This window comes from Malaclemys terrapin, chromosome 1 (assembly GCF_027887155.1).
Source record: "Malaclemys terrapin pileata isolate rMalTer1 chromosome 1, rMalTer1.hap1, whole genome shotgun sequence".
NCBI lineage: Eukaryota > Metazoa > Chordata > Testudines > Emydidae > Malaclemys > Malaclemys terrapin.
This window is the reverse complement of record NC_071505.1, coordinates 73,052,457-73,077,701: the sequence shown is the minus strand read 5'-3', so window position 1 is coordinate 73,077,701 and position 25,245 is coordinate 73,052,457. Positions and strand designations below refer to the sequence as shown.

General features: G+C 44.5%; 1 protein-coding gene across 2 annotated transcripts in view; it reads left to right on the top strand.

Annotated features, from left to right (window-relative positions):
• The window catches only part of LIN7A (lin-7 homolog A, crumbs cell polarity complex component), an 80,567-nt gene that overhangs the window by 10,379 nt on the left and 44,943 nt on the right, over nt 1-25,245 (top strand). The window contains exons 1-2 of one of the 2 annotated variants that reach the window (XM_054027329.1): nt 19,180-19,268; nt 20,592-20,710. Coding sequence is in view for 1 of the 2 variants with exons in the window: in XM_054027321.1 (XP_053883296.1) it covers nt 20,592-20,710 (119 nt within the window). In the remaining variant the exon portion in view is untranslated. Of the gene's footprint in view, nt 1-19,179; nt 19,269-20,591; nt 20,711-25,245 lie in introns of those variants that run through there. The other variant, XM_054027321.1, reaches the window with a different exon arrangement.

Genomic DNA, 25,245 nt, shown 5'->3' with positions numbered 1-25,245 from the left:
CATTATACATGAAGATCATAAGAAGCAATTCAGGAAAGAATATTTATTCAGAAAAGCACTTTAAGCATGTACTGAAATCCCAAGCATATGCTTTAAATTAAGCACACACTTAAGTGCTGTCCTAAACAGGGATGGATTTAAGTACACGGACCAGCATTTCTCAAATGGGCACTCTCTTTATTTCTGCTGAATCAAAGTTGCTTCAACTTTACTGTGGAAGCTCCTTTTGATAAATCCATTAGGGTAAGCATTTATCCTTCAGGACCCTGGCTCTTTTGTTATCTTCCTTAACCATATCATGTCAAAAAAAAAAAAAAGAAGAAACATTATTTATATTTTAAGGTATCAGTCCTGCACATCAGCCTGTATGGAGTCCTCTGTAATCAAAGAGCTCCAGCACTGGCACAGAGGTCCACATGCACAAATCAGATAGCTGATTGGGGCCTATATTAGTCCTTTGGCAGCTGTCTTAACCTTCTGAAATCCATCATCTATTCATGCTTTCAAAACAAATTGAAAATGTGCTGTAGTCGAACAAGTTATTTGGAGGAATACAGGAGTAACTGGATGGAATTCTATGGCCTGTGATTTGTAGGAGGTCAGACTAGGTGATCTGGCCCTAAAAATCTATGATCCTACAAAGAATAGTAATTAGGAAGAGAGTCAGTTGAGCATCCCTGCCCCATCACCATTTCCTGCCATGCTGCCAGTTTTGTATCATAATAGCAATGGCTATGGAGCTTATACTAATGTATACATCACCTTTTGCTTCCTAACAATGAAACCATGCCACAATATCTCAGGTTTTGTTTGTTCCACATCTCATAAATGATATTCTGTTAAATCAGGCTACAATTTGAAGTAAATTGTACCCCCTCCCCTTCCACTTCCAAAATCTATCAGAATCAAGCAGACCCCACAGCTGTAGTTTGTACTGACATTACCTATATTCTCTGTACAACAGGAAGGGAGCTTTCCATTTCAAAGTTTGTTTTCAGCTTGCAGCAGCAAATCCGGAAAGTCATCGCCCCATCCTCTGATCACAATAATGCACAAAGAACCCTAATTTCAATTCATTTTGTTGTTTGGAAAGTCATAGGCTTGGAAATTAAAAGTAAAAAAGTGGCATATTTGGCCATGTCAATCATTGTTGCACACTAGCACTGCCTGCAATGTCTATTTACACTGGGGTATATTAACAAGGGATGTTGCTTCCATTACACTAATCTTGCCGTTACAATATTTCTCATATATACTTTCTGAAGATTGTGTTTCTCTGTGAAGTTGCATCTCCCTAGTCAGCTGCCACAGGGAATTAGTCTACAAAGTTCAGTGCTGGAGTCAACTAAAATGAAAAAAGGTGAATTTAGAAAGACAGAAGATTAACCTTCTCATTACTTGTTCCAACAGAGAAACAGTGCCATTATGTATTCATGCATAATGACTTATTGCATCGTTTGTCATACATAATAAAGTCATCTGATCTCTGCTGCCTCTATGGGGAGGAGGCTTATGGAACATCCAGTGAAGAAATTAAAATTATAATGCTAGAAATAACGTGAAGCTGTTTATCTCCACTGTTGGCCCACCTCCATCTCTTCCTCCCTTTTCTGGTATGAACAATAAAAGAGCTTTACGATCAAGATTATTTGAAGAGATAAGAACTAAGGAGCAGACAGCAGGAGACTCTAATAATGACACACCAGCAAAGAAGAAACCGAGAGTAGTGGCTCTAGCTCAAACACAGAGCCTGTTGTGAAGGAGAATTAGTATCTGTGAACTAACCTCACCACCCTTTGTGAAACACCTGTTGGTGGTTCATTTCCTTCCTTTTCCCCCCTTCCCCAAGAAAAATCTGTCTGACCATAGCTAAAAAACACACTATTGAATACCAGTGCGGCAACATGCACAGTTATACTGTATGTGCTACTTTTTTGTGATCTAGATGCGGGGCGTATCACTTGTTACGTCCTTTACTTAGCAGGTTAGGTGGGTAATGGAGTGGAATTCAGCTGAAAGAAAGATACATCACAGTTAGAAATAGTTTTTCTTCTTACTGCTTGTCTTGGTACAGACATGTTCCTCCCCCCACACTGCTCTAGTTTTCTTTAATTCCTCCACGGGTTTTAATGGGTTTCACCATAGGTTCAAATTTCATAAGGCAATTTTTGTTTTATTAAGCAAGCAGAGAGTTATGGGTGGGTTAATGCACCAGCCTTTTATCTGGGTTCAAATCCTGCTCAGCTAACACATGAAAGCGAGTGCATTTATTGACCTCAGCCTAGTCTCTAGTGTGGTTTTGTCCAGTTTCCAATGCAGACTCTGCTTAAGACAGACCCTAAACTACAATAGCAAATGGCGTTGCAGGTCAGAAACCAGCTGAATTACAAGGACTGCAGGGAAACTGGCAAAGCAGTTTACTATTTCCTCAGTTTTGTGGGCTCCAAATTATAAAACTATTTAAATATAAAGTCAGCTTATTCACTTGAGTTTCTCAGGTTTATACAGCTCTGTTTTAAGTTCCCTGCCCCACTCATCTCATGGTCTTAAAGGTCAAATCAGAAAAAAAAGATAACTCTTGGGACATATTTCCTCCAAAATAAGGGTAAAAGCCTTAGGCCCATTGCTGTTCCTGGGAAGTCTTCACAGGACCAGTGGGAGAATGATGCTTGTTCCCCAGGGATGCCTCTTACTCCCTAGCCTCAGTCCACATTCCCCCTTTTTGATAATATCATCCATCCCAACCTGAACCAGTGATGGGTTTGGATCAGGTGTAATTTGTATAGCACACATCGGGGCTTGGCTCAGGTTGAATAGTCTTTTATCAGAGTGTGCCAACTATGTTATTCAGAGGCAGAGTAAGAGGTCACTTTGAATGGGGGGTGGCTGAAGTGTATACAGTGGGAAGCAACGGGTGGGAGGGGAGTGCGGAGGGAGATGGGAGGAAGATAGGGACAGACTCCCCACAGAGCCTGTCACCGGTCCCCATCTCCTCCTACCTGTGCCTGGTTCCTATTCTCTGCAGGGGGCTCCATGGTCCAGACAGCCCAGCTTCCCAGCTCTTGACATCTCCTATCTTTGGCTGTGACCCAGGCTCCCAGCAGTTCTGATCCCCACACTTCCCTGCCCAGTCATGGGTGCAGCGTTCCCGGCTCCCTCTGTGCTGATCTGCTGCCAAGTGTCCCCCGACCAGGCCTGGTATTGGCACCTGTTGGTTCAGAGGATGCTCTGCAGTCAGGAGGGAAAGAGGCCCCGCTTGCTCAGTTCCTACTCCACAGCCCAATCCCAGATGCCAGAGTGGCTGCTCCAGCTCTTCCAGGTCGCACTCTTGCCTCCACACCTCTGCTCATGAAGTACAGGGGCAGAAATGTACATCAGTGCCCTCAATGTATCTATCCAGGGGTTTAAAATTAGACCAAAGCAGACCCCTAGTTCAGACCCTTTGTTAGCATCTTGGCATGCAGGAATATGCCATCACTGTTCAGTGCAGGCAGTGATGGTACAAAGGATCAAAACCATTTCACCAATGAGGGGAGACCTGTTGCAGCCAGAAGGATGGAGACACTGCAAAGGAGATGGTCAGCAATCAGAGAAAGCAGGCATATGAAGTATGGAGTATGAAAGGTCAGCCAAGGATCTGTCGGCCCTGGAGACAGGTACTTCTGTGAGGATCCAGCCATTAGACACTAAAGGAGTAATCAGGGTTGCAGTGGCAAGCAGACCATAGAAGGTGATTACACAAGAGGGACAAGTGATCCCAAGGAACAGGAGACATGAGCCAGCGGACAACACCCAGCCAGAAACTAGAGATCATCATAGAATGGAGACACAGGGAACCATCCAGACAGGGAGGGAGGCAACTCCACAGAGAGAGTTTACTAGATTATGGTGACAGGGAGACAGAGATCAGTTACTCCTGGTGTGGTCATCTGCTGATGAGACCAAACTGTCTCAAAGAAATATGTAACTAGCTGAATCTGTGGTTAAAATGAGACTCCAACTTGGCTCTGTGTTAGCAACCTCTGACAGAAGGGACACGGAACAGGAGTTTGGGTGTCAATTATTTGTTTATATCAACATTGTACGTTAAAATGTTTGTAAAATAATAAAGAGGTATCATGATCAGTTGAACTGGAGTCAGAGGCCCATGTTTCTTCCCTGGAGGGACTGTTATTGATGGGACACCAGGAAAACCAGGGCTGCCCAGAGTATTCAGGGGGCCTGGGGCAAAGCAATTTCGGGGGCCCCTTCCATAAAAAAAAGTTGCAATACTATAGAATACTATAGTCTCGTAGGGGCCCCTCCGGGGCCGGGGGGCAAATTGCCCCACTTGCACACCCCCCCCCCCCCAGGCGGCCCTGACGAAAACAAAGAATGTGGAGAGAGACTAGAAGCAACTCAACCACGCAGACAGAGCAGAGCACATGGTTTAACAAAATTTCACTTGTCTCAACTTAACCTTCATTCAGCTTTACTCTTTGCAAATGAAACAGTGCAGCACCCAGCCTGCTGACGCATCTGGGAGAGTGAGCAACGTTAATTGTGACATGCTGGGCACGGGCAGGGGGAATTCAAAATCAAAACACAGCCCAAAATCCACAATATAGGCTTTTTAAAAAATGTCATGATATTTGGGGTTCAGCTCATGATCGCTGAGCTCTTAAGATTGGCAATATTGTAACTGTCACATGACCCCAAAAGGTTAAACTGTAAAACAGCAGTACACACGAGGCTGGAGCTCTGGGGAGGGTGTGCTTAAATTACTGGCTTAGAAACCTGTAGGATCCAGTGTATGGATCCAAACACAGCAGCCTGATGAGCATCCAGCAGAAGGAGCTTGACCCCGTCCGTGATAGCAAGCACGTAGGAAGTCCCACACACTTAGGGATTCATATACCACTATAATGGGCTAAGTGAGACAGATACAGCTCATCCAACTCTATTGCATGGTTGGATTTTTTCACACATTAAGAAAAGACCGACAAGCATTTGCTAAACTGCTTGCTTAAAATGATTTATTTTAAGCAGCTTCAGGGTATGTCTACAATGTACATCACTTGCAACGGGGTATAAGGTGTGTAGCTACACGCTGCAGTGAAAAGCAGACTGCTCCCACACCACAGTGCATTGCTACATGTGTCAGTGAAAGACTTCGGCAGCTGCCTATAGCACAGAAAAGCCTTTCTGCATTTCAGGGAGCTGCCAGAACTTTTCCCTGCTGTTCCCCCCGCTGCCAGAACCTTTCCCCATTGCTAGATCTTCCCCCTGCAGCAGGGAAAGACTCCAGCAGTGGGACACGGAAGGAGGCACTGCTTGGGTGTGTAGAGAGCCACGTAGGGCAGAGCTTTTTCTTTCTGAGGTCTCCCCCGAGCCCCAAACATGCTATAAAAATTCCACGGCCCACCTCTGCCACAATAACTGGTTTTCTGCATATAAAAGCCAGGGCTGGCATTAGGCAGTAGCAAGCAGGAGCCACCATGAAGCTACATTGCTCAAGCTTCAGCTTCAGCCGTGGGTGGCGGGGCTCAGGGACCTCAGCTTCAGTGAGGCTTTGGCTTTCTGCCCTGGGCCCCAGCGAGTCTAATGCTGGCTCTACTTGGAGGTCCCCCTGAAACCTGCTCAAGGCCCCCTAGGGGGCCCCAGACCTCTGGTTGAGAACTATTGGCATAGGGTATATACTGTGACAATCAGGGTCCAGACCCCCCCCAGGGGAGAATAGGGGCTCTTAACCCCAAAGAGTAAGCATTTGAATCAGCTGGTTGTTGTGTTGTGCCCCTAACTGCCCCCCAGGACTCCACCTCCTACCTAATGCAACGTTGTGTATAAAAATATGTGGAGTAAGGTCTTTTAGGAAAGCATGTAATGTTTTGAACTTGATGGCCATTACGAGATATGTATACAGACTATGGTTATATATTTATTTATATAGAATACTATGTCTATGACCTAAGCTACAATTTCAAATATACCTCACAGCTGGGAGGAGTGCATTCCAAGCTAGGTGTTAAGACAAAACCAGATGCAAGTAATGATCCATGTTTCAACCCAGGAAAAGACAAATGATTGACCATTACAGTTAATAGGAAGCCACTGAGACACCCCAGCTACCAAGTCAAGTGGGAATTTTCTCCATTATGAGTAACGATGAATCACCATAGTCTGACAGAAAGGGGGGAAAAACCAACAAAAACAGTGCAAACCCTTAAAAGAGAAGGGCTTTGAAGTGAAGGCTTTCTAGAAAGTGATGGGCAGCCTCTAAACAGGAAACTGTCCCTGAAATGTTGGATCCCATCTATGATGGGGCACACTGGAAAACTGTTCAAACACAATAGGTCACGTGTATAAGGAAAGAGAATTTACCTAATATATAAGTGTAAAGCTTGAAGTTGCGTCTTTATGTTTATTTTCTGTCTGACTTGCATGTGTTTGTTTTTTCTTAATATTTCTTCTCTGAATTTGGAGAAAGTGAATAAGGAAGTGTTATTTACCCCATTTCTTAACACAAGAACCAGTAAAAATGAATAGGCAGCTGATTTAAAACAAACAAAAGGAAGTACTTCTTCACACAATGCACAGTCAACCTGTGAAACTCGTTGCTAGGAGATGTTTTGAAGGCCAAAATTATAGTGGGGTTCAAAAAAGAATTAGGAAAGTTCATGGAGGATAGGTCCATCAGTGGTATTAGCCAACATGGTCAGGGATGCAACCCGGTCTCTCTGAGCCTCTGATTGCCAGATGCTGAGACTAGATGACGGGATGGATCACTTGATAATGCCATGTTCTATTCATTTCCTTTGAAACATCTGGCATTGGCCCCTGTTGGAAGATAGGATACTGGGCTAGATGGACCATTGGTCTGACCTAGTATGGGTATTCTTATGTTTTTATGTTGGGATCACCCTGAAAGGAGTAACTAGGCTGGTAGAAGCGAGGGTGAGACTTGTGGGTTGGTGTCAGGACTCTGAGCAATAGCAGCATAGAATTAAAACAACCAAAGCTACAAGAAGGCAGTGAAAGGAACCCCTTAGAGATCTGGATGATACCATAGGCGTGCGCAGCCCATTTCATTAGGGCGTGCACCCAGAGAGCCCTGCCCTAGTCCTGCCCCATCCACTCTCTCCTACTTCCCGCCACCTGACTTCCCCCCTCAGAACCTCCAACCCCCCCCCGCTCATTGTCCCCGCCTGACTACCCCCTCCTGGGACCCCTGCCCCTAACTGCCCCCCAGGACTCCACCTCCTACCTAAGCCTCCCTGCTCCTTGTCCCCTGACTGCCCCCATAGGACCCTACCCCCTACCTGTCCCCTGACTTCCCCGACCCTTATCCACACCCCCGCCCCCAGACAGATTCCCGGGACTCCCACGCCTATTCAACTGCTCCCCACCCCCTGACAGGCCCCCCAGAACTCCTGACTCATCCAACCCCCCCAGCTCCTTGTCCCCTGACCACCCCCTCCAGAGACAACACCCCCCCACTAACTGCCCCCCCAGGACCCTCCTTGCTCCCTGTCCCCTGACTGCCCTGACCCCTATCCACCCCCCCGCCGCCCCCTGAGAGGCCCCGGGACTCCCATGCCACATCCAACCCCCCCCCGCTCCCTGACTGCCCCCTCCACAGAGCCCCCCAACCCTAACCACTCCCCCCTCCGGGATCCCACCCCCTATCCAACCTACCCTGTCCCCTGACTGCCCCCACCCCTTATCCAACCCCCCTGGCCCCAGACCTCTTACCATGAGATGAGACTCCTAGCCTCCCCGCGGAGCCAAACGCTGCCCCACGGGAGCGCGCAGCCCCGGCCCCCAGAGCGCTGCACGCGTGGCAGCATGGCTCCAGGGGAGGGGGGAGTGTGTCTGACTCCCTGTGGAGCCCCGTCCCCCAGAGCGCTGCGTGTGTGGCGGCATGGCTCCAGGGGAGGGGGGAGCATGTCTGACTCCCTGCGGAGCCCCAGCCCCCAGAGCGTTGCACACGTGGCGGCATGGCTCCAGGGGAGGGGGGGGAATGCTTGCTGCTCTCCGGCCCAGGAGCGCGGACCCCGCGGCTTGCCACGCCGAGGAGTGGAGCCATTTGCCCACCCCTGCATTAGGGTGTGCCTGGGCACACCCCGTGCACACGCCTATGGATGATACCCAAAATGTCACACCCACCCACAGGGTTCAGGGTTGCTCTACTCACCTAGCAGTGCCACACTGTCTACACTGCTGTTTATACCCATACTAGTGGAGCATGCAGTGTATGTACTCTATGCACTGCCAAAAGGAGCGTGCAGTGTAGATGTACCTTTAATTTTTAAAAGTGATGTCCTACCTGCTAATAATGAAGTTCTTGTCACATGTGAGTATTATCAAATATGGTGGGGCCAGTGGCCATTTACCTAGACCACTTGAAAAAGATATGCATGAGTAGCTGTAGCAATATTCAGTTGTTGGAATGTAAAAGTGCTCTTGCATTAGACCTGTAATGATTACCAGATCATTTATTTAAACCAAAGTAATACAACATTAACATTGGTTTTAACTATAATTATTTTGAGTAGACTTCAAAGATATATGTATATATTATAGATGCAGTATAAAAATGTACCATAAAGGCCTGGATAACATTACTGGATTTTAACTGATTAAATTGTTGCTCCCTGCACACCATTATGCCCAATTTACGACAGTGAGGTATACCTCTAAGATGAGTAGTTAGCATGAAATTTTGTACAATTTAAAAACAAAAATGGCACAAAAAGACTCCTCACTTTCTCCATTCTTCTAAACTCTCCATTTTAATCAGTAAATTAAAGAGAATTACTGGAACAGGAGAGAACACTATTCTGTGAGTAAGTAAGGAACTACACACAAGAATGAAAGTAAATTGGGCTGTCTGGTGTATGACATCATAGAAGGAAGTGTAATGGAATACAAAGTAGCAAATGACAGCAGGGTTCTACTAATACCAAGGATTTTCAGAAGTAAACACTGAAATTCATCCAAAACTGAATATTACAGAAATAACTACACTTAATTAGAAGAGTAGGAGATCAAGATGAACTGTGAAGTTATACAAGGATTTATTTGATTGAAACTCTTCACCTTCTGCCTAGATAAAATCTTTAGACACACTTGAATGAGGGAGAGTGACATGCCCAAGTCTCCTCAGATTTTCAAACAACATATTAGCTGAAACTCTCCCATTTACACTGCCCTGGGTGTATTTCTACTCTGCCTTGGTGAGCTTTTTAAATAACTGTTTTTTGAAATGTCAGAGACAAACTGTGTATTCTTACTATTAATTGCAGTGACATCCCAAATGGCACTTTGTGTTTATTTTATATATTTCTTCTTTCTGATAAATAATACAGTTTCACCTCCAATGAACTTTTTCATTCCTAAAGTGAGCTTGGCAGTAGAAAGACAAAATGTGTCTCAGAAAGGTGGGGAGTCTACTATCCAAAACCTTGTTAGTCTACAAGAAATTTTTATATTTCCTTATTGCGAGCAGTCCAGCAAGATGATTCCAGACCAGCTGGTGAAAAAAAAAAACATATATTGCCTATATAAGCAATTACTGCTTGAACCAAAACTAACTTCACAGAACACTGTCATTACTAGTCAAAAAGAGTCTTATGCCAATGGGCAAAAATTGTTCAGGGGGCTGCAGGTTGTAACTGTGCGATCTCCAGATAAGCACAGGATTGGAAGACTATACATTAATTAATGTAGTACAGCTCTTACCTCCAGTGTATATATCTTGCATTCCAAGAGTTACTGAAATTTTGTATCACTAAACACCGACAGTTACAGTCACTCGAACACAAAATGATTCAGAATGCTAAAATCAAGTATCCTGGCATTTCTATGAATTGCTGAATTTCCTGGATCTCCTGAGTTAGAATTAAGACAAACCTTGCCAAATTCTGCCATCAGTTACAGCTATTATATATACTCCAATGAAAGCTAGAATTTACCTTACAAACTGCTAACAGAACTGTGACATGTCTATCAGTGTTGGAGTATCTAGGGCCTTGTCTACACTACGAGAGTAGTTCGATTTTACTTAAATCGAATTTTTGGAATCGATATTGCAAAGTCGAACGTGTGTGTCCACACTAAGGACAGTAATTCGACTTTGTGAGTCCACACTAACGGGGAAAGCGTCGACATTGGAAGTGGTGCACTGTGGTCAGCTATCCCACAGTTCCCGGAGTCCCCGCTGCCCATTGGAATTCTGGGTGGAGCCGCAAATGCCTTCTGGGTAAAAAAAAGGTGTCCAGGGTGCTTTTGGGTAACTGTCGTCATCCGTCCATCACTCCCGCCCTCCCTCCCTGAAAGCGCCGGCGGGAAATCAGTTCGCGCACTTTTCTAGTCAGTGACAGCGCGGACGCCACAGCACTGCGAGCATGGAGCCTGCTGCAACCATCACTGCAGTTGTGGCCGCTCTCAACGCCTCGCAACTTATCATACACCTTTCCCTGAGGCAGATGCAGAAAAGTCAGGCGAGGAGGCTACGTCAACGCGGTGATGGCCTGAAGTCTGAGAGTAGCACAGACCTCTCAGAAAGCAGGGGACCCAGCGCCGAGAACATCACGGTGGCAATGGGTCATGTTGATGCCGTCGAAAGGAGATTCTGGGCACGGGAAACAAGCACTGAGTGGTGGGACCGCATAGTGCTGCAGGTCTGGGATGAATCCCAGTGGCTGCGAAACTTTCGCATGCGGAAGGGAACTTTCCTGGAACTTTGTGAGTTGCTGTCCCCTGCCCTGAAGCGCAATGACACCCGGATGCGAGCAGCCCTGACTGTCCAGAAGCGAGTGGCCATAGCCCTGTGGAAGCTTGCAACGCCAGACAGCTACCGGTCAGTCGCGAACCAGTTTGGGGTGGGCAAATCTACCGTGGGGGTTGTTGTGATGCAAGTAGCCAAGGCAATCGTTGATGTACTGCTGCCAAAGGTAGTCACCCTGGGAAACGTGGAGGCGATCATAGATGGCTTCGCAGCGATGGGATTCCCAAACTGCGGTGGGGCCATAGATGGAACTCACATCCCTATCCTGGCACCGGAACACCAGGCCAGCCAGTACATTAACAGAAAGGGCTACTTTTCCATGGTGCTGCAAGCACTGGTGGACCACAGGGGACGTTTTACCAACATCTACGTGGGATGGCCGGGCAAGGTTCATGACGCTCGTGTTTTCAGGAACTCTGGTCTGTTTAGACGGCTGCAGCAAGGTATTTACTTCCCGGACCACAAAATAACTCTTGGGGATGTGGAGATGCCTATAGTCATCCTCGGGGACCCAGCCTACCCGCTAATGCCCTGGCTCATGAAGCCCTATACTGGTGCCCTGGACACTGAAAAAGAACTCTTCAACTACCGGCTGAGCAAGTGCAGAATGGTGGTGGAGTGTGCTTTTGGCCGTCTCAAGGGGAGATGGAGAAGCTTACTGACTCGCTGTGATCTCAGCGAAACCAATATCCCCATTGTTATTGCAGCTTGCTGTGTGCTCCACAATCTCTGTGAGAGCAAGGGGGAGACCTTTATGGCGGGGTGGGAGGTTGAGGAAAATAGCCTGGCTGCTGATTACTCACAGCCAGACAGCCGGGCGATTAGAAGAGACCAGCGGGAAGCGCTGTGCATCCGGGAGGCTTTGAAAGCAAAGTTCCTGAGTGAGCAGGGTAACCTGTGACTTTAAAGTTTGTGTATTGAGAAGCTAAACCTGCCCCCATTTCTTTGCCCAGTTAATGTTGACTATCCTATCCAGTTACATACCCCCTTCACCCCACTTCCAACACACGTTTCAAAATAAAAATAGTTCTACTTTGTTAAAGCACACCGTTTTCTTTAATACTGTATTCGCGGGAATTTTTTAAAACTGGGACGCAGACTGTGGTGCGGAGCGGGTGTACTGTAGTGGCGCGAATGCAGCTTCTAAACTCAAGGATTGACAGGCTCCGCTGCGGTGGGATGGTTGTTTCAACGGAGCCTGTCACCCCTCCTGATAGGGACTGTGTGTATGGGGGGGTCTATGTGACTTTGTGGCAGGGGGAGGACGGTTACAGATCCCCTGCTGTGTGGCTCTGTGATCCTGCCTAAGGACCGCCGCTTAAGATCTGTAACTGCCCTCCCCTGCCACAAAGTCACAGAGCAACCCACCCCCCACCACATAACATGAAAACAACCTCCCAGACTAACCAGGGTAACTAGTCACTGCATCACTGCACTATGTATGTGCCCTGCTGCTGTGCCTGCCCCCGACTATATACCCTGCCAAAGGTGACTGTCCTGTCGAATTACCAACCCCCTATCCCCCCCTCCTGCAAAAGAACATGATGGAAACAGTAGTTAACAGAAACGTATTTTTTATTATCAACCAAACATGGAACTGGGAAAGTGAAACTTGGACGGGGGCTTGTGTCAGGCGGGAAGGAAAGAACTTGTCAAATTTTGGGGAATGAGAGCCTTCTGCTGCTCGAGCTCTCTGCAGGGGTGGAGTGAGAGTTAGCAGGGACTCTGCCGCCTCTCCTTCTGTGCACTTTGGGTGAGGGGAGTATGGGACTTGGTGGCGGGGGAGGGCGGTTAGAGATGGACTGCAGCGGGGCTCTGTCCTCCTGCCTCCGTTCCTGCAGAACATCCACAAGGCGCCGGAGCGTGTCCGTTTGCTCCCTCATTAGTCCAAGCAGGGTTTGAGTCGCCTGCTGGTCTTCCTGACGCCACCTCTCCTCCCGATCCATGTTGGCTTGGTGCATTCGGGTCAAGTTCTCCCGCCACTGGGTCTGCTGTGCTGCCTGGGCTCTGGAGCAGGCTATAAGCTCCGAGAACATGTCCTCCCGTGTCCTCTTCTTCTTATGCCTAATCCGCGCTAGCCTCTGGGAGTGTGATGACAGGCTAGGTTGTGAGACAGTCGCAGATGGGGCTGTGGGAATGGGAAAAAGGGAGTGAATTCCTCAGAAAGATAAATGTAGTTGTGAACAAAGAACATAGTCTTTCTCTGTTAACAAGACCATGCACAGCACCTCTCACATGCGCACTCAGCACAAGGTCGAATTCTCGGCCTTCGCATTCAGTGCCTGGGGTCTTCTACAGCACATTTGAGAAGCCTCTCAGGAGAACGGAATTTCTGTTGCAGGCAGACATGGTAAGCCGTAGACTTGTGGCAGCTTAAAACTTTAATATTAGCAATGGCCTCATTTCACATTGAAATCAATGTCGGTCCCTGCTGCCAGCAATTCGGCAAGCAGGAAGTCTGCTCCTGTCCCACACCCTCGCGGCTGTCCCCGGGAACGATCCCTTTCGGCTGCCCCTCTCCCGCCTCCACCGCGTGGCTGCAAACCAGCGGTTACAGTTCTGTAAAGGAACGGCAAAGCAGTCCCAACACTAACATTCCCCTACCTCATTCAAAGCAGGTCATCATGAGCGACATCACCCTCATGAGGATCTCTGACAGCGAGAAAGAGAGAATGCTCCGGGAAAGCCTGCAAAGACCAGGGCCGTATGCCGCCATGCTGTGCAGAGCAATGATTCCAGAGTACTTGATAGTCTCGTGGCGTGGCAACGTGTCCTACTACGGAGGACCCAATAAGGCCGCTCTCCCCAAGAACCTAATGCAGCGGATTTCCAATTACCTCCAGGAGAGCTTCCTCGAGATGTCACAGGAGGATTTCTGCTCCATCCCCGGACATATAGACCGCATTTTACTGTAGCTGCTGTAGCAGTGACTAACCAGTAGAGCGGCTTGGGCAGGACAATCATGCAAAACCGGACATTGCTAGATTTTTTTTCAATAGTTGCACTGCCCATGACTGAACCGTTAAGCTAATCAAACTAATCATGAGAAACCCATTTTTTAAATTGTTAATATTCCTGTTCTGTTACAAATAAATGTTTAGATTTTTACAACACTTACTGGCTGATCCTTCCCCAGATTCTGTGTCCGGGGTAACGGCTGGGGAGGGTTGGTAGGGGATCTCTGTAAGGGTGATGAAGAGATCCTGGCTGTCGGGGAAATCAGCGTTGTGAGCGCTGTCGACTGCCTCGTCCTCCTCATCTCCTTCCTCATCTTCCCCGTCCGCTAACATGTCCGAGGATCCAGCCGTGGACACTATCCCATCCTCAGAGTCCACGGTCACTGGTGGGGTAGTGGTGGCGGCCGCACCGAGGATGGAATGCAGTGCCTCGTAGAAACGGGATGTCTGGGGATGGGATCCGGAGCGTCCGTTTGCCTCTTTGGTCTTCTGGTAGCCTTGTCTCAGCTCCTTGATTTTCACGCGGCACTGCGTTACATCCCGGCTGTATCCTCTCTCTGCCATGTCTTTAGAGATCTTCTCGTAGATCTTTGCATTCCGTCTTTTGGATCGCAGCTCGGAAAGCACGGACTCATCGCCCCACACAGCGATGAGATCCAAGACTTCCCGATCAGTCCATGCTGGGGCCCTCTTTCTATTCTGAGATTGCACGGCCATCACTGCTGGAGAGCTCTGCATCGTTGCCAGTGCTGCTGAGCTCGCCACGATGTCCAGACAGGAAATGAGATTCAAACTGGCCAGACAGGAAAAGGAATTCAAATTCAAATTTTCCCGGGGCTTTTCCTGTGTGGCAGTTCAGAGCATCCGAGCTCGTACTGCTGTCCAGAGCGTCAACAGAGTGGTGCACTGTGGGATAGCTCCCGGAGCTATTAGCGTCGATTTCCATCCACACCTAGCGTAATTCGACATGGCCATGTCGAATTTAGCGCTACTCCCCTCGTCGGGGAGGAGTACAGAAGTCGAATTAAAGAGACCTCTATGTCGAACTAAATACCTTCGCGGTGTGGACGGGTGCAGGGTTAATTCGATGTAACGGCGCTAACTTCGACATAAACGCCTAGTGTAGACCAGGCCCTTGATCCTTATTTCTCATAGCATCTGGGTTTGGTTGTTGTTTTGGGGCTAAAGTGATCTGAAATGCAAAATACTGGAAATAATATATATGTTTAAAATAGTCAACAGATTAATTTCAGGCAGATCTATCTAAATTGTCTTTAATGACATTAGTTTTGAATAAAGAGACAGCAGGGGAGAATGATATATAATTATACCATTTGAAAGAAGTGAGACTAAACATAGGGACCGAAGGACAGTGATAAACAAGCAAAATGACCTGCCTTTACAACTGTATTATGCTACATGGTTATGTCTGCATAATTCTACTTCATTTAATACTGCATGGTAATGTTCCAGTTTTTAATCACAGTATGAAATCATACTAGCTCCATGTTCTAGTGATTTCTCTCTCTTTCTTTATGTCTGTACAGTAACATTATAATAGCCTGCTTATGGTCCCCAGGAATGCAAACGAAACTGCGTTCAAATGAAAAAATATAAAAATATAAAAATATTACATTAGATGAGAATTTTTCTGAAAACAATGTTCCTTTTCAATGCACACTGTTGATATAATGTTCCATCTGCAGCCACCTCACCATTATCTGTGTTTCACTGATAATGTGACCCACCATGCTGAAACATTATTTCCTCAAGTGCTGCATGTGAGTTCAATGATGAGAAGAGAGAAGAAGTGAACAGAATGTTAAATAGAATGGGGAGAGAGTAGAGATCATTGCTTAAATAGAAGAGAGAAGTATAAAGAGGTGTTGGTAAAAATAAAAATGTAAGATGAGCATTAGGTCCAAAAGGGAAAGAATAAACAGATGTTCCTTTTATGGTATGTTCAACATAAAATATCAAGTAATCATTCATCCCCAGTCTTCAAACAAAACTCCCATTGATTTCAATGGAAGATCAGTGAGTGGAATGAAGACAAATTCATGCTGATTTGATTGAAATCTAAGTTTCTATCAAATGGAATTGTGATCAAAGGGATTATTATTGGAAGGCTTTTGTTTAAAAAAATAATCTGGTTCCCTGGCTGATGAAAGGGATGAATTAGAAATAGTAAAGAGAGAAGACTGAATTTAATTTCCTTTATTATAGAATATAAATGTAGCTTTAAACTGATTTAAAAATAGTTTCACAATTTCAATGGATTTTTAATTAATTAATTTACACTTTCTACAAATATGTGAAAAAATATTATGAGAACACTTCATTGCCCATTCTTCATAACAAACAGACCTAATTCCTTAGAATAATTACACAGCAAAAGGAAGATTTGGTCAAGAAAAGAACCCCAAAGGGAAATTCTGGCCCTATTGAAAACAAGAGGAGTGTTCCCATTAAGTTCAATAGGGGCAGGATTTCACCCCACATGTTAACTTCTCACAACTAACTTTGAAATCTTCATAGCTGCCAGTCACATCACTTCTTCCTCACTCCTTGGAACTATTATTCACATTTTAACTCTGCCCTCAAGCAGTTATTCCACGTTGGGTGAAATTCTCCCTGTCCAGAGGACCAGCACAAAGCCTATGCTCCACTTGAGCCCTTATGCAGGGATGAACTTCACGCTTGTTGAACCTGCCTTAGAGCGGGTGTTTATCCAAGCCTCACCTCAACAGGTGTATCACTGGAAAGCTGTACAATGTTTCAAACCCTCATGAGGTAATATTTTACCTTCATGACTATATTTTATAGTGTGTGTTGAATCTTGTTTTGTCTTATGAAACAAGAATAACGCTCATGACAAAGGTGTCTGCTTGTAACAAACAGATATGGCCATGAGCACATTCCTCATTTTCACTTTGGGATTTAATCCTCCTCCAAGCTATTTATTGCTTCATATATTCTTCTGTCATGAAAATTATCCCTAAAGTCACTACCAAATGGAGTCAGAGCACTAGGCCCAGCAGTGATAAGGGAAGGGACGCAGCACGTTGTTAAGAAATATGATCGAGAGATAATACATCTCCAAGCAACAGCTTGGATCACTACATCTATTTTACAGCATTGGATGAATTTGGGAACATGGAAAGTTATATAATTTTTTTTAAAAATGTCTTTGTAATAGGGACCTTGATAGTCTCTCATTATATTTTCTAAGCACTGGAATTTCCTTATGTTACCTGCAAATGGAAACTCCCAGTGCTATATTACTTGCTCATGTCAGAAACAATAAATTAAATGGTATCATTTATTTACTTGCTACTAGTCTTGGGAAATCTTCCAACTCCTGGGGCCAAAGGGTAAATAATTTACTGTTTTCAGCATCCCAAAACCCCAGACAGTCATGCTTCAATTTTTACTATAGCTTACAACAGCATCTAAGACTTTGAGTTTCATCTTTTGAAATAAGTATACATATGTATTTCTCAGACTTTCATTTTAGAAAAACAAATAGTGTGCAATAAAGCTTATATAGTTAAAAATTGCATTTGCTCAACTAGTGAACATCTTGAGTTTTAAAGTATGAGAAATAAAATATTGAAATAAAGTATATGTGTTATCAGCAGAAAGGTTTACTTTGGGTTTCAGTGGCAGGGTTTACAGTTCTGAGAAATTGCTAGGGAGGAAGTATCCTGCCTTCATGATCACTGATCAGCGATGGACAATTTTGTCCTGATAAAGTAATGCTTAGAACTTAATATCCTTGATAGAGATGATTATATGAGTGAGGGTCTGTGAAGATCACTCTCAACTTGTTCTCTGCAGCTTAGATTAGTGTCTGGGGCTCTATTCTCTCACCGCAGAGCCTGTGTAACTCCCAGCAAAGTCAATACCTTGTAAGCAATATTCCTAGCCTATCTCACAGTGGGAGAATAAAGCCCTAGCTCTCCTGCTCCTGCAGCTGAATTACATTTCTTAATAAAGCTTATACTGTCTTTCTAATTTGCATCTGGATTCTTTATTACTACAAACACAACTCCCCACATGGTGAAGGTCTGACTCAAGAAAACCAGGTATAGTGGCTATGGTTTGATAACCCCCACAGGAGCACCATCTACATACACATTCTGTATTATACTCCCCTAGTAAAGCATGGAGAAAGTAAAGTACTCATGACTTTTGTTATGGTAAGCAAGATAATGAAAAGTAATACCTCCCACAATTTGCATAATGGAGTCCTGGCCCCTGACTGGGACTCCTAGGTACTACGATAATACAAATAATAGGCAGCATATCATCAACTGGTAAAGTTAATACCGTTGGTAGTTTTCGTTATTTAGTTTAAGAACACTCACAAGCTTTGCTTTATTAGCATTTTCATGGGGTGCTGCCTGAATTTGTGTTTATTCATGGGCAACTTCTCTATCAGAAAATGGGAGATGCCCACTTCAGCAAATGACAACTTGGCACTCAGTTTTGCCTAGGAATTCACGCACTCACCTCCTGTTGATTTCACATCAGAGAGCATGAATTTGTCATTTGTACTACCATGTTCCTCTCTTTGCAATATATTGCAATACTAAATGCAAGCTTGTCCTACTTCTAAATGCAATTAATCATACTGTGAATGATCCAGGCACCAATTCAGGAATTCACTTAAGCACATGCTTATCTTTAAGTATATACTTAAAACCAATTGATTTCAATAGGAAAATGACATGCCTAGAGCTAATTAAGCATTTGCTTTAGGAATAGGGTTACTTTACCGAATCAGGGTGCCAAAAGAACATTGATGTCAGTGGGAGTCAGGACCATAGTGAACGTGGGGAGAAGCAGAGAATCCACAGAACTAGAGGTAGAACAGCTAAGTGGGAATAAAATAGGGGGGGCAGGGGATCAGCCAGCAACTGCACTGCGCTTCTGCTCAGTATATTTTGGGAGGAAGACTAGGAAGGAAGCTCTAAACTGCGCTAATCAGGGTAAAAAAAAACCACACAAAACAACCCCCCCTTGTAATTTAGAGCAGCTGAAGGGCTTTTCTAAGGTCTGGCAACTGCAGAGGTCCAATCAGAACTGCTATGCCAGCAAAGAGTATTGGGCAATTCTAAGATGCAGCCCTTCATCTGCTTTGTACTGTCTGCATAGAGCAGAGCAGCTGAAGCTGGGGCCAAGGACTAAGGAGTGGAAGTCTAAAAATTAACTAACTGTGAACCTCTCAGTTTGAATGGGAAATGTCAGAATTATGAATCTGGTAAAGAGCCATTTTTGGAGGTATTTCATTGTGAGAAAGATAGTTTTGTTCTTTGCATTTTTAACTATTATTATGAATATTAAAAAATATACTTTAAACCACTCATCTGAAGCCATCCTTTCCCCATTTCTAAATAGCTTCTCATGTCTGTGCCAGATAGGACATCTGCTCAGAAGAGCTAAACTGCAAGACGAGGATTCTAAGAATTGTTTCAATTAGTGTAATCTCCCAGTCACAAACACTACAATCTTATCATGGGGAAGGAGGGTTATTTAAGGTAATTTCCATTCATTATAAAGATTTTATTTTTAAACGCAACTAAATCACATTTAAAATGCCTCAAATATTTTGCATGCATGTAGCATTGTATATTCCCTTAGTCACTATATGACTACACTATGATATTTTTAGTATTTTGTTATAATTGGCTAGTGATGGCACGGGTAGAAATTAAAATAAGTCTACATTAGAGGCAATGGGAATGACCAGACAATCAAGACAACATTACAATGTTGCCAGGCTTCATCTACTTCAGCAAATTTTGTGGCTGTAATTCACCTCCAGTGCAGCTCCTGCAGCAGAAGTTGTAACGTAGGCTTCCATGACATGGTAGTAAAAATGTCTGAGCCCTACCTATGCTACAGCTTTCACTGGTTAGAATCCATCCCTTACAGCTGCTTGTTTCAGTTAATTCTTGCAAAGAAATGTATTTTAACTAAGTGGACTGACTCAGCTCCCTCCCTTGATCATTGGATAGCCTCCATCAAGTAATACATGGAACAAATCTATCATGCTTATACGGCCCCCATCACCACATTATTTGAACATCTCACAATCTTGAATATATTTATCCTCACAACATCCTTGTGAGGTAGGGAAGTGCTTTTATCCCAATTTTACAGATGAGGAACCAAGGCAGAGATACTGAGTGACTTTCCCACAGTCATCCAGGAAGTACATGGCAGAGCAGGGAATTGAACTTGGCTCTTCAGAGCCCTGGGCCAGTGCTCTAATCACTAGAGAAGCCTTCTTCTAGCAACAGGCAAAACAATTCTTGAAGAAAATATTAGTATATATTTCCAGGTTTGTACAAAGAAAAGATTAAATTCTTTCCTTATCCATTATCATACCAGATGGACTTATATAAGGACTAATTTTAACTCAGTCTTTGAAAGCATGCCCCATACCTCTTTGGTCCTGTTCTCTTTAATGCAGAAGGAAGCAGTTATACATTTCTGTTTTAAACATACCACTGTATATTATCTGCTTACACTGGTATCTGTTTTTAGAAAAGAGTACTTTTAATTGATAAATACGCATGTAATGTCAGTACTGAAGGATTCAGATTTCTGAACAGCAGTGCCTACACATATATTAGTTTAAGGTAATGTATACATTTCAAGTGGTTTACCTGCAGAAATGAACTTTATCTTGTCTGCTAAAGAGTTATAAACACAAAAACAAATTAATTAAGCATTGATAAAGTTGATTGTGCATTGAAAATATTGATCATCGCTATACCACTTATTTGGAATATTAATCATTCTTACATGTCAAATCTCTGCTTTTCTGAACTTTATTCCTATTTTTACCCATTCAGATGTTGCAAGAGCAATTGAATTACTGGAGAAACTACAAGAGTCCGGAGAAGTACCAGTACACAAGCTACAATCCCTAAAGAAAGTACTGCAGAGTGAGTTTTGTACAGCTATCAGAGAGGTACGGAAATGAAAGTCATTTCTTAGCATAGCCTTATTCCTGTCAGCGTTGAAGGAGCAGGAGTGCATTGTCCACCACAGCAAAGGATATGTGATTTGAAGTCATGATGCAGAGACAAAGTGGGGAAAATCCAAAATCCACTGATGTTAAGGGAACCTCTTCAGGGGACCTCAGTGGGCATTGGATCAGGCCAGTACAGAGAAGTGAGGTCATGCCGTATGTGTGAAAAAAGTTGTAGCCACTTGCCAGTGCTGAAGACTGGGAACATTACCTTGCCATCTGTGCGAAAAGGCCCTCCTTGCACTCTCCAGCAGTGATAAATTATGGCTGCCTCCCACACAGGTACACAGAGGGAGAATGAGATCCTCGTGCTCTCATCTCTCCTGGCCCTCCAACATATCCACACAGGATGTCTCTAAAGCAGTAAAATATGTTCTGGGCTCACAGTAGTGAGACAATAGTTAAGGCTGCTTCCGATTTTTTGTTTTACAGAGTTGGTTCCTTTCTGGAACCCTCTTTTGTAAGCATACCATGGGGAATGTGAACCAAATTTCATATATGTAAATGATAATGCTTTATCTTTCACTTTACAATTTCTTGGACAGAAGATACAAATGAAGCTAATCAGTCCAATAGGATTCCTAAATGTTTAGGATTATTTCCCTGCTAAACTAAACATTATTTGTATGCCAGACTGAAGTGATTGGAAACATTCTTATGGAGACAACAGTTTACAGCTTGCAACCTGCAAGCCTCTCGGTTCTCCTTTGTGCTTATCTATTTAATGCCTAACACTAATCCTCCTTCAGTGACATCAATGGGAGTTCTATCGTTTACTTCAATGATAGCAGGATTGCACTCTTTGGTATTGAGGCAGCAGAAGTGCATTGATTGTGATTTTTTTTTCCATGAATGGCTGGAAGGAAGAGAAAAGGGAAGGTACATTAGTTTATCGGCAATGTGCAACACACCTTTATTTTACTGAATATGTTCTGCATTGCGAGAAACAGAGAGAGGTTTCCACTTAAATAGCCCACAGTTTTAAAGACTTTTTAGGGCAATACTGTTCCAAGACCGTAAATAATGGCACTCTCTATTCTAAGATGCTAATATCCTGGCTAGTCTTTTCATTTAACTAGCTAAATGTTTCCTTCATTGACAGCAGGAATCACAGAACGTTTTTTTTTTTTATATATGTAGCACAGCTTGGCACTCAAGTTATAAAGGGGAGCTTTGCTATCTCTATAATATCACCAATGAAATCCTAGCACATTTTTATTCATCAGCAGAAAATATTCTCAACAGCAACAAACATGTAGCTTTTTGAAGAGGTTTGGAGCATAGGAAGCTAGGAAATGGCCTAGACTGTAATGCAGTTCAGTGAACTAAAAATATCTAAGTAGAATTTGACAGGATCATCTATAAGGCATAGTAAGTGCTTTTATGGGCTATTGTGTAAAACCATCCTGTACTAAACTGATTTTTCTTTTATTGTTTTACACGAGTAAGTAAATAATTTTCACTTTAGGATCTTTATAATTATTTATTTACACAACAGTTGACCGACTCCAAATGAGTGGTCAGGTCAATTGTGCCAACTGTCATAAATGACATTTATTTTCTCTCTCTCTTTTTTAAATATCACTGGGAAAAAAAGGGAAATTCAATTTAAAAAAGCATTTTTATTCATGTCAGTCCTGACTTTCTAGTGAAAACTTTCAACTATATTAAATTAACACAAATCTATTCATCTGTTATAGCTGAAGGTGGTAGCTCACCCAATAAATAAAGTTGTGCGACATATCTTATTATAAGACCCTGTTTTAGTTGCTTATACTGTGCCAAATTAACTGTTCGGGCTAAAATTTTCCATTCTGGGTGTCTGTGGCAGGCTGAAGGTTTTCAGAAAGTTTCTGCGAAAATGTTTCCACAATTTCTGAGAATTATATTAGGGGAAAATATGTTGTTTTGCTCATGTTAAAAAATTCTTGCAACTATTTTGTTGAGAAACTCTAGCATCTTCATGCATTGGAGCAATGGCTTGAAATTTAGCAGGAGGAGTTGCCTTTTTGTCAGGGATGTGCCTTTTCCTGTTTCCATGAAAAAAAAAAATCCCAAATTTGGCCACTTTACAAGCCCTTGAAAAATCTCAGTTAACACAATGCTCAACAGAGACTTGTTAGAGTTTGACAGCTAAATTCCCTGAATCATTCCATCTGCATGCTCGAGGGTGGGACACCAGAGGCAAGGCAGGACTTTCCCTGCAGTTGCTCCTCCTGGTTGCTGGGGGCTGCTGTGGACCCAGGCACAGAGGAGGGAGTCAGTCTCTCTTGTGCTCTTAATTTTCCCCCTGTTACTTGACATCAAAGCAGTGTGGAGGAGGCAGTAAATCCAAGTATTAAGAAGTTGTGAACTGCCAGAGTTAAGGTTCCCTGTGAAATTTTATTTGGGCCTCCGGTTGCATATGCATTATGATATAGTCTTTGCGCAATCACATTTTTAATAGGAACCCAGTGCACAGGCTGGACCTGCTCTGAGGATGAATCACGGATGTGTAGTGAAGGAGACTGTTGTCCATAAGACCCCCTACCTCATTTGTTGCCAAAGTTGGTAGGTGTATACCTGTTGTGATTACTGGGAGACAGTGGGCCTAAGCCTGCCCAAACCTAGAGGCCCTCCCCCTCAGCTGAAGGGAAGGGGCAATTGAACCCAAGCCTCAGTAAATACTGGTGACAACAAATGCAAAAACAGTGATGGGAATGAAGTCAAAGAGAAACAACAAAGGGAACTGGCAGGGAGACTGAGCACACAATGGGGTCACGCAGGGTGGGCAGCCTCATGAACTGGCCAAACACTGCAGGGTCCACCAGTCCCTCCGACCCTAGGCCAGGTCTCAGATTCTGATGGTGCAAGCCAGGATCAACCTCCGGTGCACAAAGGGGGACTCCACTACCTATGTGCCTAGATAGGGGTTATATAGCAGGAGGAGATCCTTCCCCTCGGAGGCTGCTATAGACCTGGTTGCTGAAGCTATTGTCCAAGTCCTGAGGAGGTTCTTGTAAAAATGACCAGGGAGGAGGATAAAAATATTGCTCAGGCATGCAGGAGTGAAATCAGGAAGGCCAAATCACACTTGGAGTTGCAGCTAGCAAGAGATGTTAAAAGGAACAAGAAGGGTTTCTTCGGGAATGTTAGCAATAAGAAGAAAGTCAAGGAAAGTGTGGGCCCCTTACCGAATGAGGGAGGCAACTTAGTGACAGAGGATGTGGAAAAAGCTAGTGTACTCAATGCTTTTTTTGCCTCTGTCTTCACAAAGAAGATCAGCTCCCAGACTGCTGCACCGGGCAGCACAGTATGGGGAGGAGGTGACCAGCCCTTTGTGGAGAAAGAAGTGGTTCGGGACTATTTAGAAAAACTCAATGAGCACAAGTCCATGGGGCCGGATGCACTGCATCCAAGGGTGCTAAAGGAGTTGACGGATGAAATTGCAGAGCCTTTGGCCATTATCTTTGAAAACTCATGGCGATCGGGGGAGGTCCCGGATGACTGGAAAAAGGCTGAAGTAGTCCCCATCTCTAAAAAAAGGGAAGGAGGAGGATTCGGGGAACTACAGGCCAGTCAGCCTCACCTCAGTCCCTGGAAAAATCATGGAGCAGGTCCTCAAGGAATCAATTCTGAAGCACTTAGAGGAGAGGAAAGTGATCAGGAACAGTCAGCATGGATTCACCAAGGGCAAGTCATCCCTGACTAACCTAATTGCCTTCTATGAGGAGATAACTGGGTCTGTGGATGAGGGGAAAGCAATGGATGTGTTATTCCTTGACTTTAGCAAAACTTTTGATATGGTCTCCCACAGTGTTCTTGCCAGCAAGTTAAAGAAGTATGGGTTGGATGAATGGACTATAAGGTGGATAGAAAGCTGGCTAGATCGTCGGGCTCAATGGGTAGTGATCAATGGCTCCATGTCTAGTTGGCAGCCGGTATCAAGCGGAGTGCCCCAAGGGTCAGTCCTGGGGCTGGTTTTGTTCAATATTTTCAATAATGTTCTGGAGGATGGCGTGGACTCCACTCCCAGCAAGTTTGCAGATGACACTAAATTGAGAGGAATGGTAGATACGCTGGAGGGTAGGGATAGGATACAGAGGGACCTAGACAAATTAGAGGATTGGGCCAAAAGAAACCTGATGAGGTTCAACAAGGACAAGTGCAGAGTCCTGCACTTAGGACGGAAGAATCCCATTCACTGTTACAGACTAGGGACCGAATGGCTAGGAAGCAGTTCTGCAGAAAAGGACCTAGGGGTTACAGTGGACGAGAAGCTGGATATGAGTCGACAGTGTGCCCCTGTTGCCAAGAAGGCTAACGGCATTTGTGGCTGTATAAGTAGGGGCATTGCCACAGACCCAGTTATCTCCTCATTCCCCTTTATTCGACATTGGTGAGGCCTCATCTGGAGTACTGTGTCCAGTTTTGGGCCCCACACAGCAAGAAGGATGTGGAAAAATTGGAAAGAGTCCAGCGGAGGGCAGTAAAAA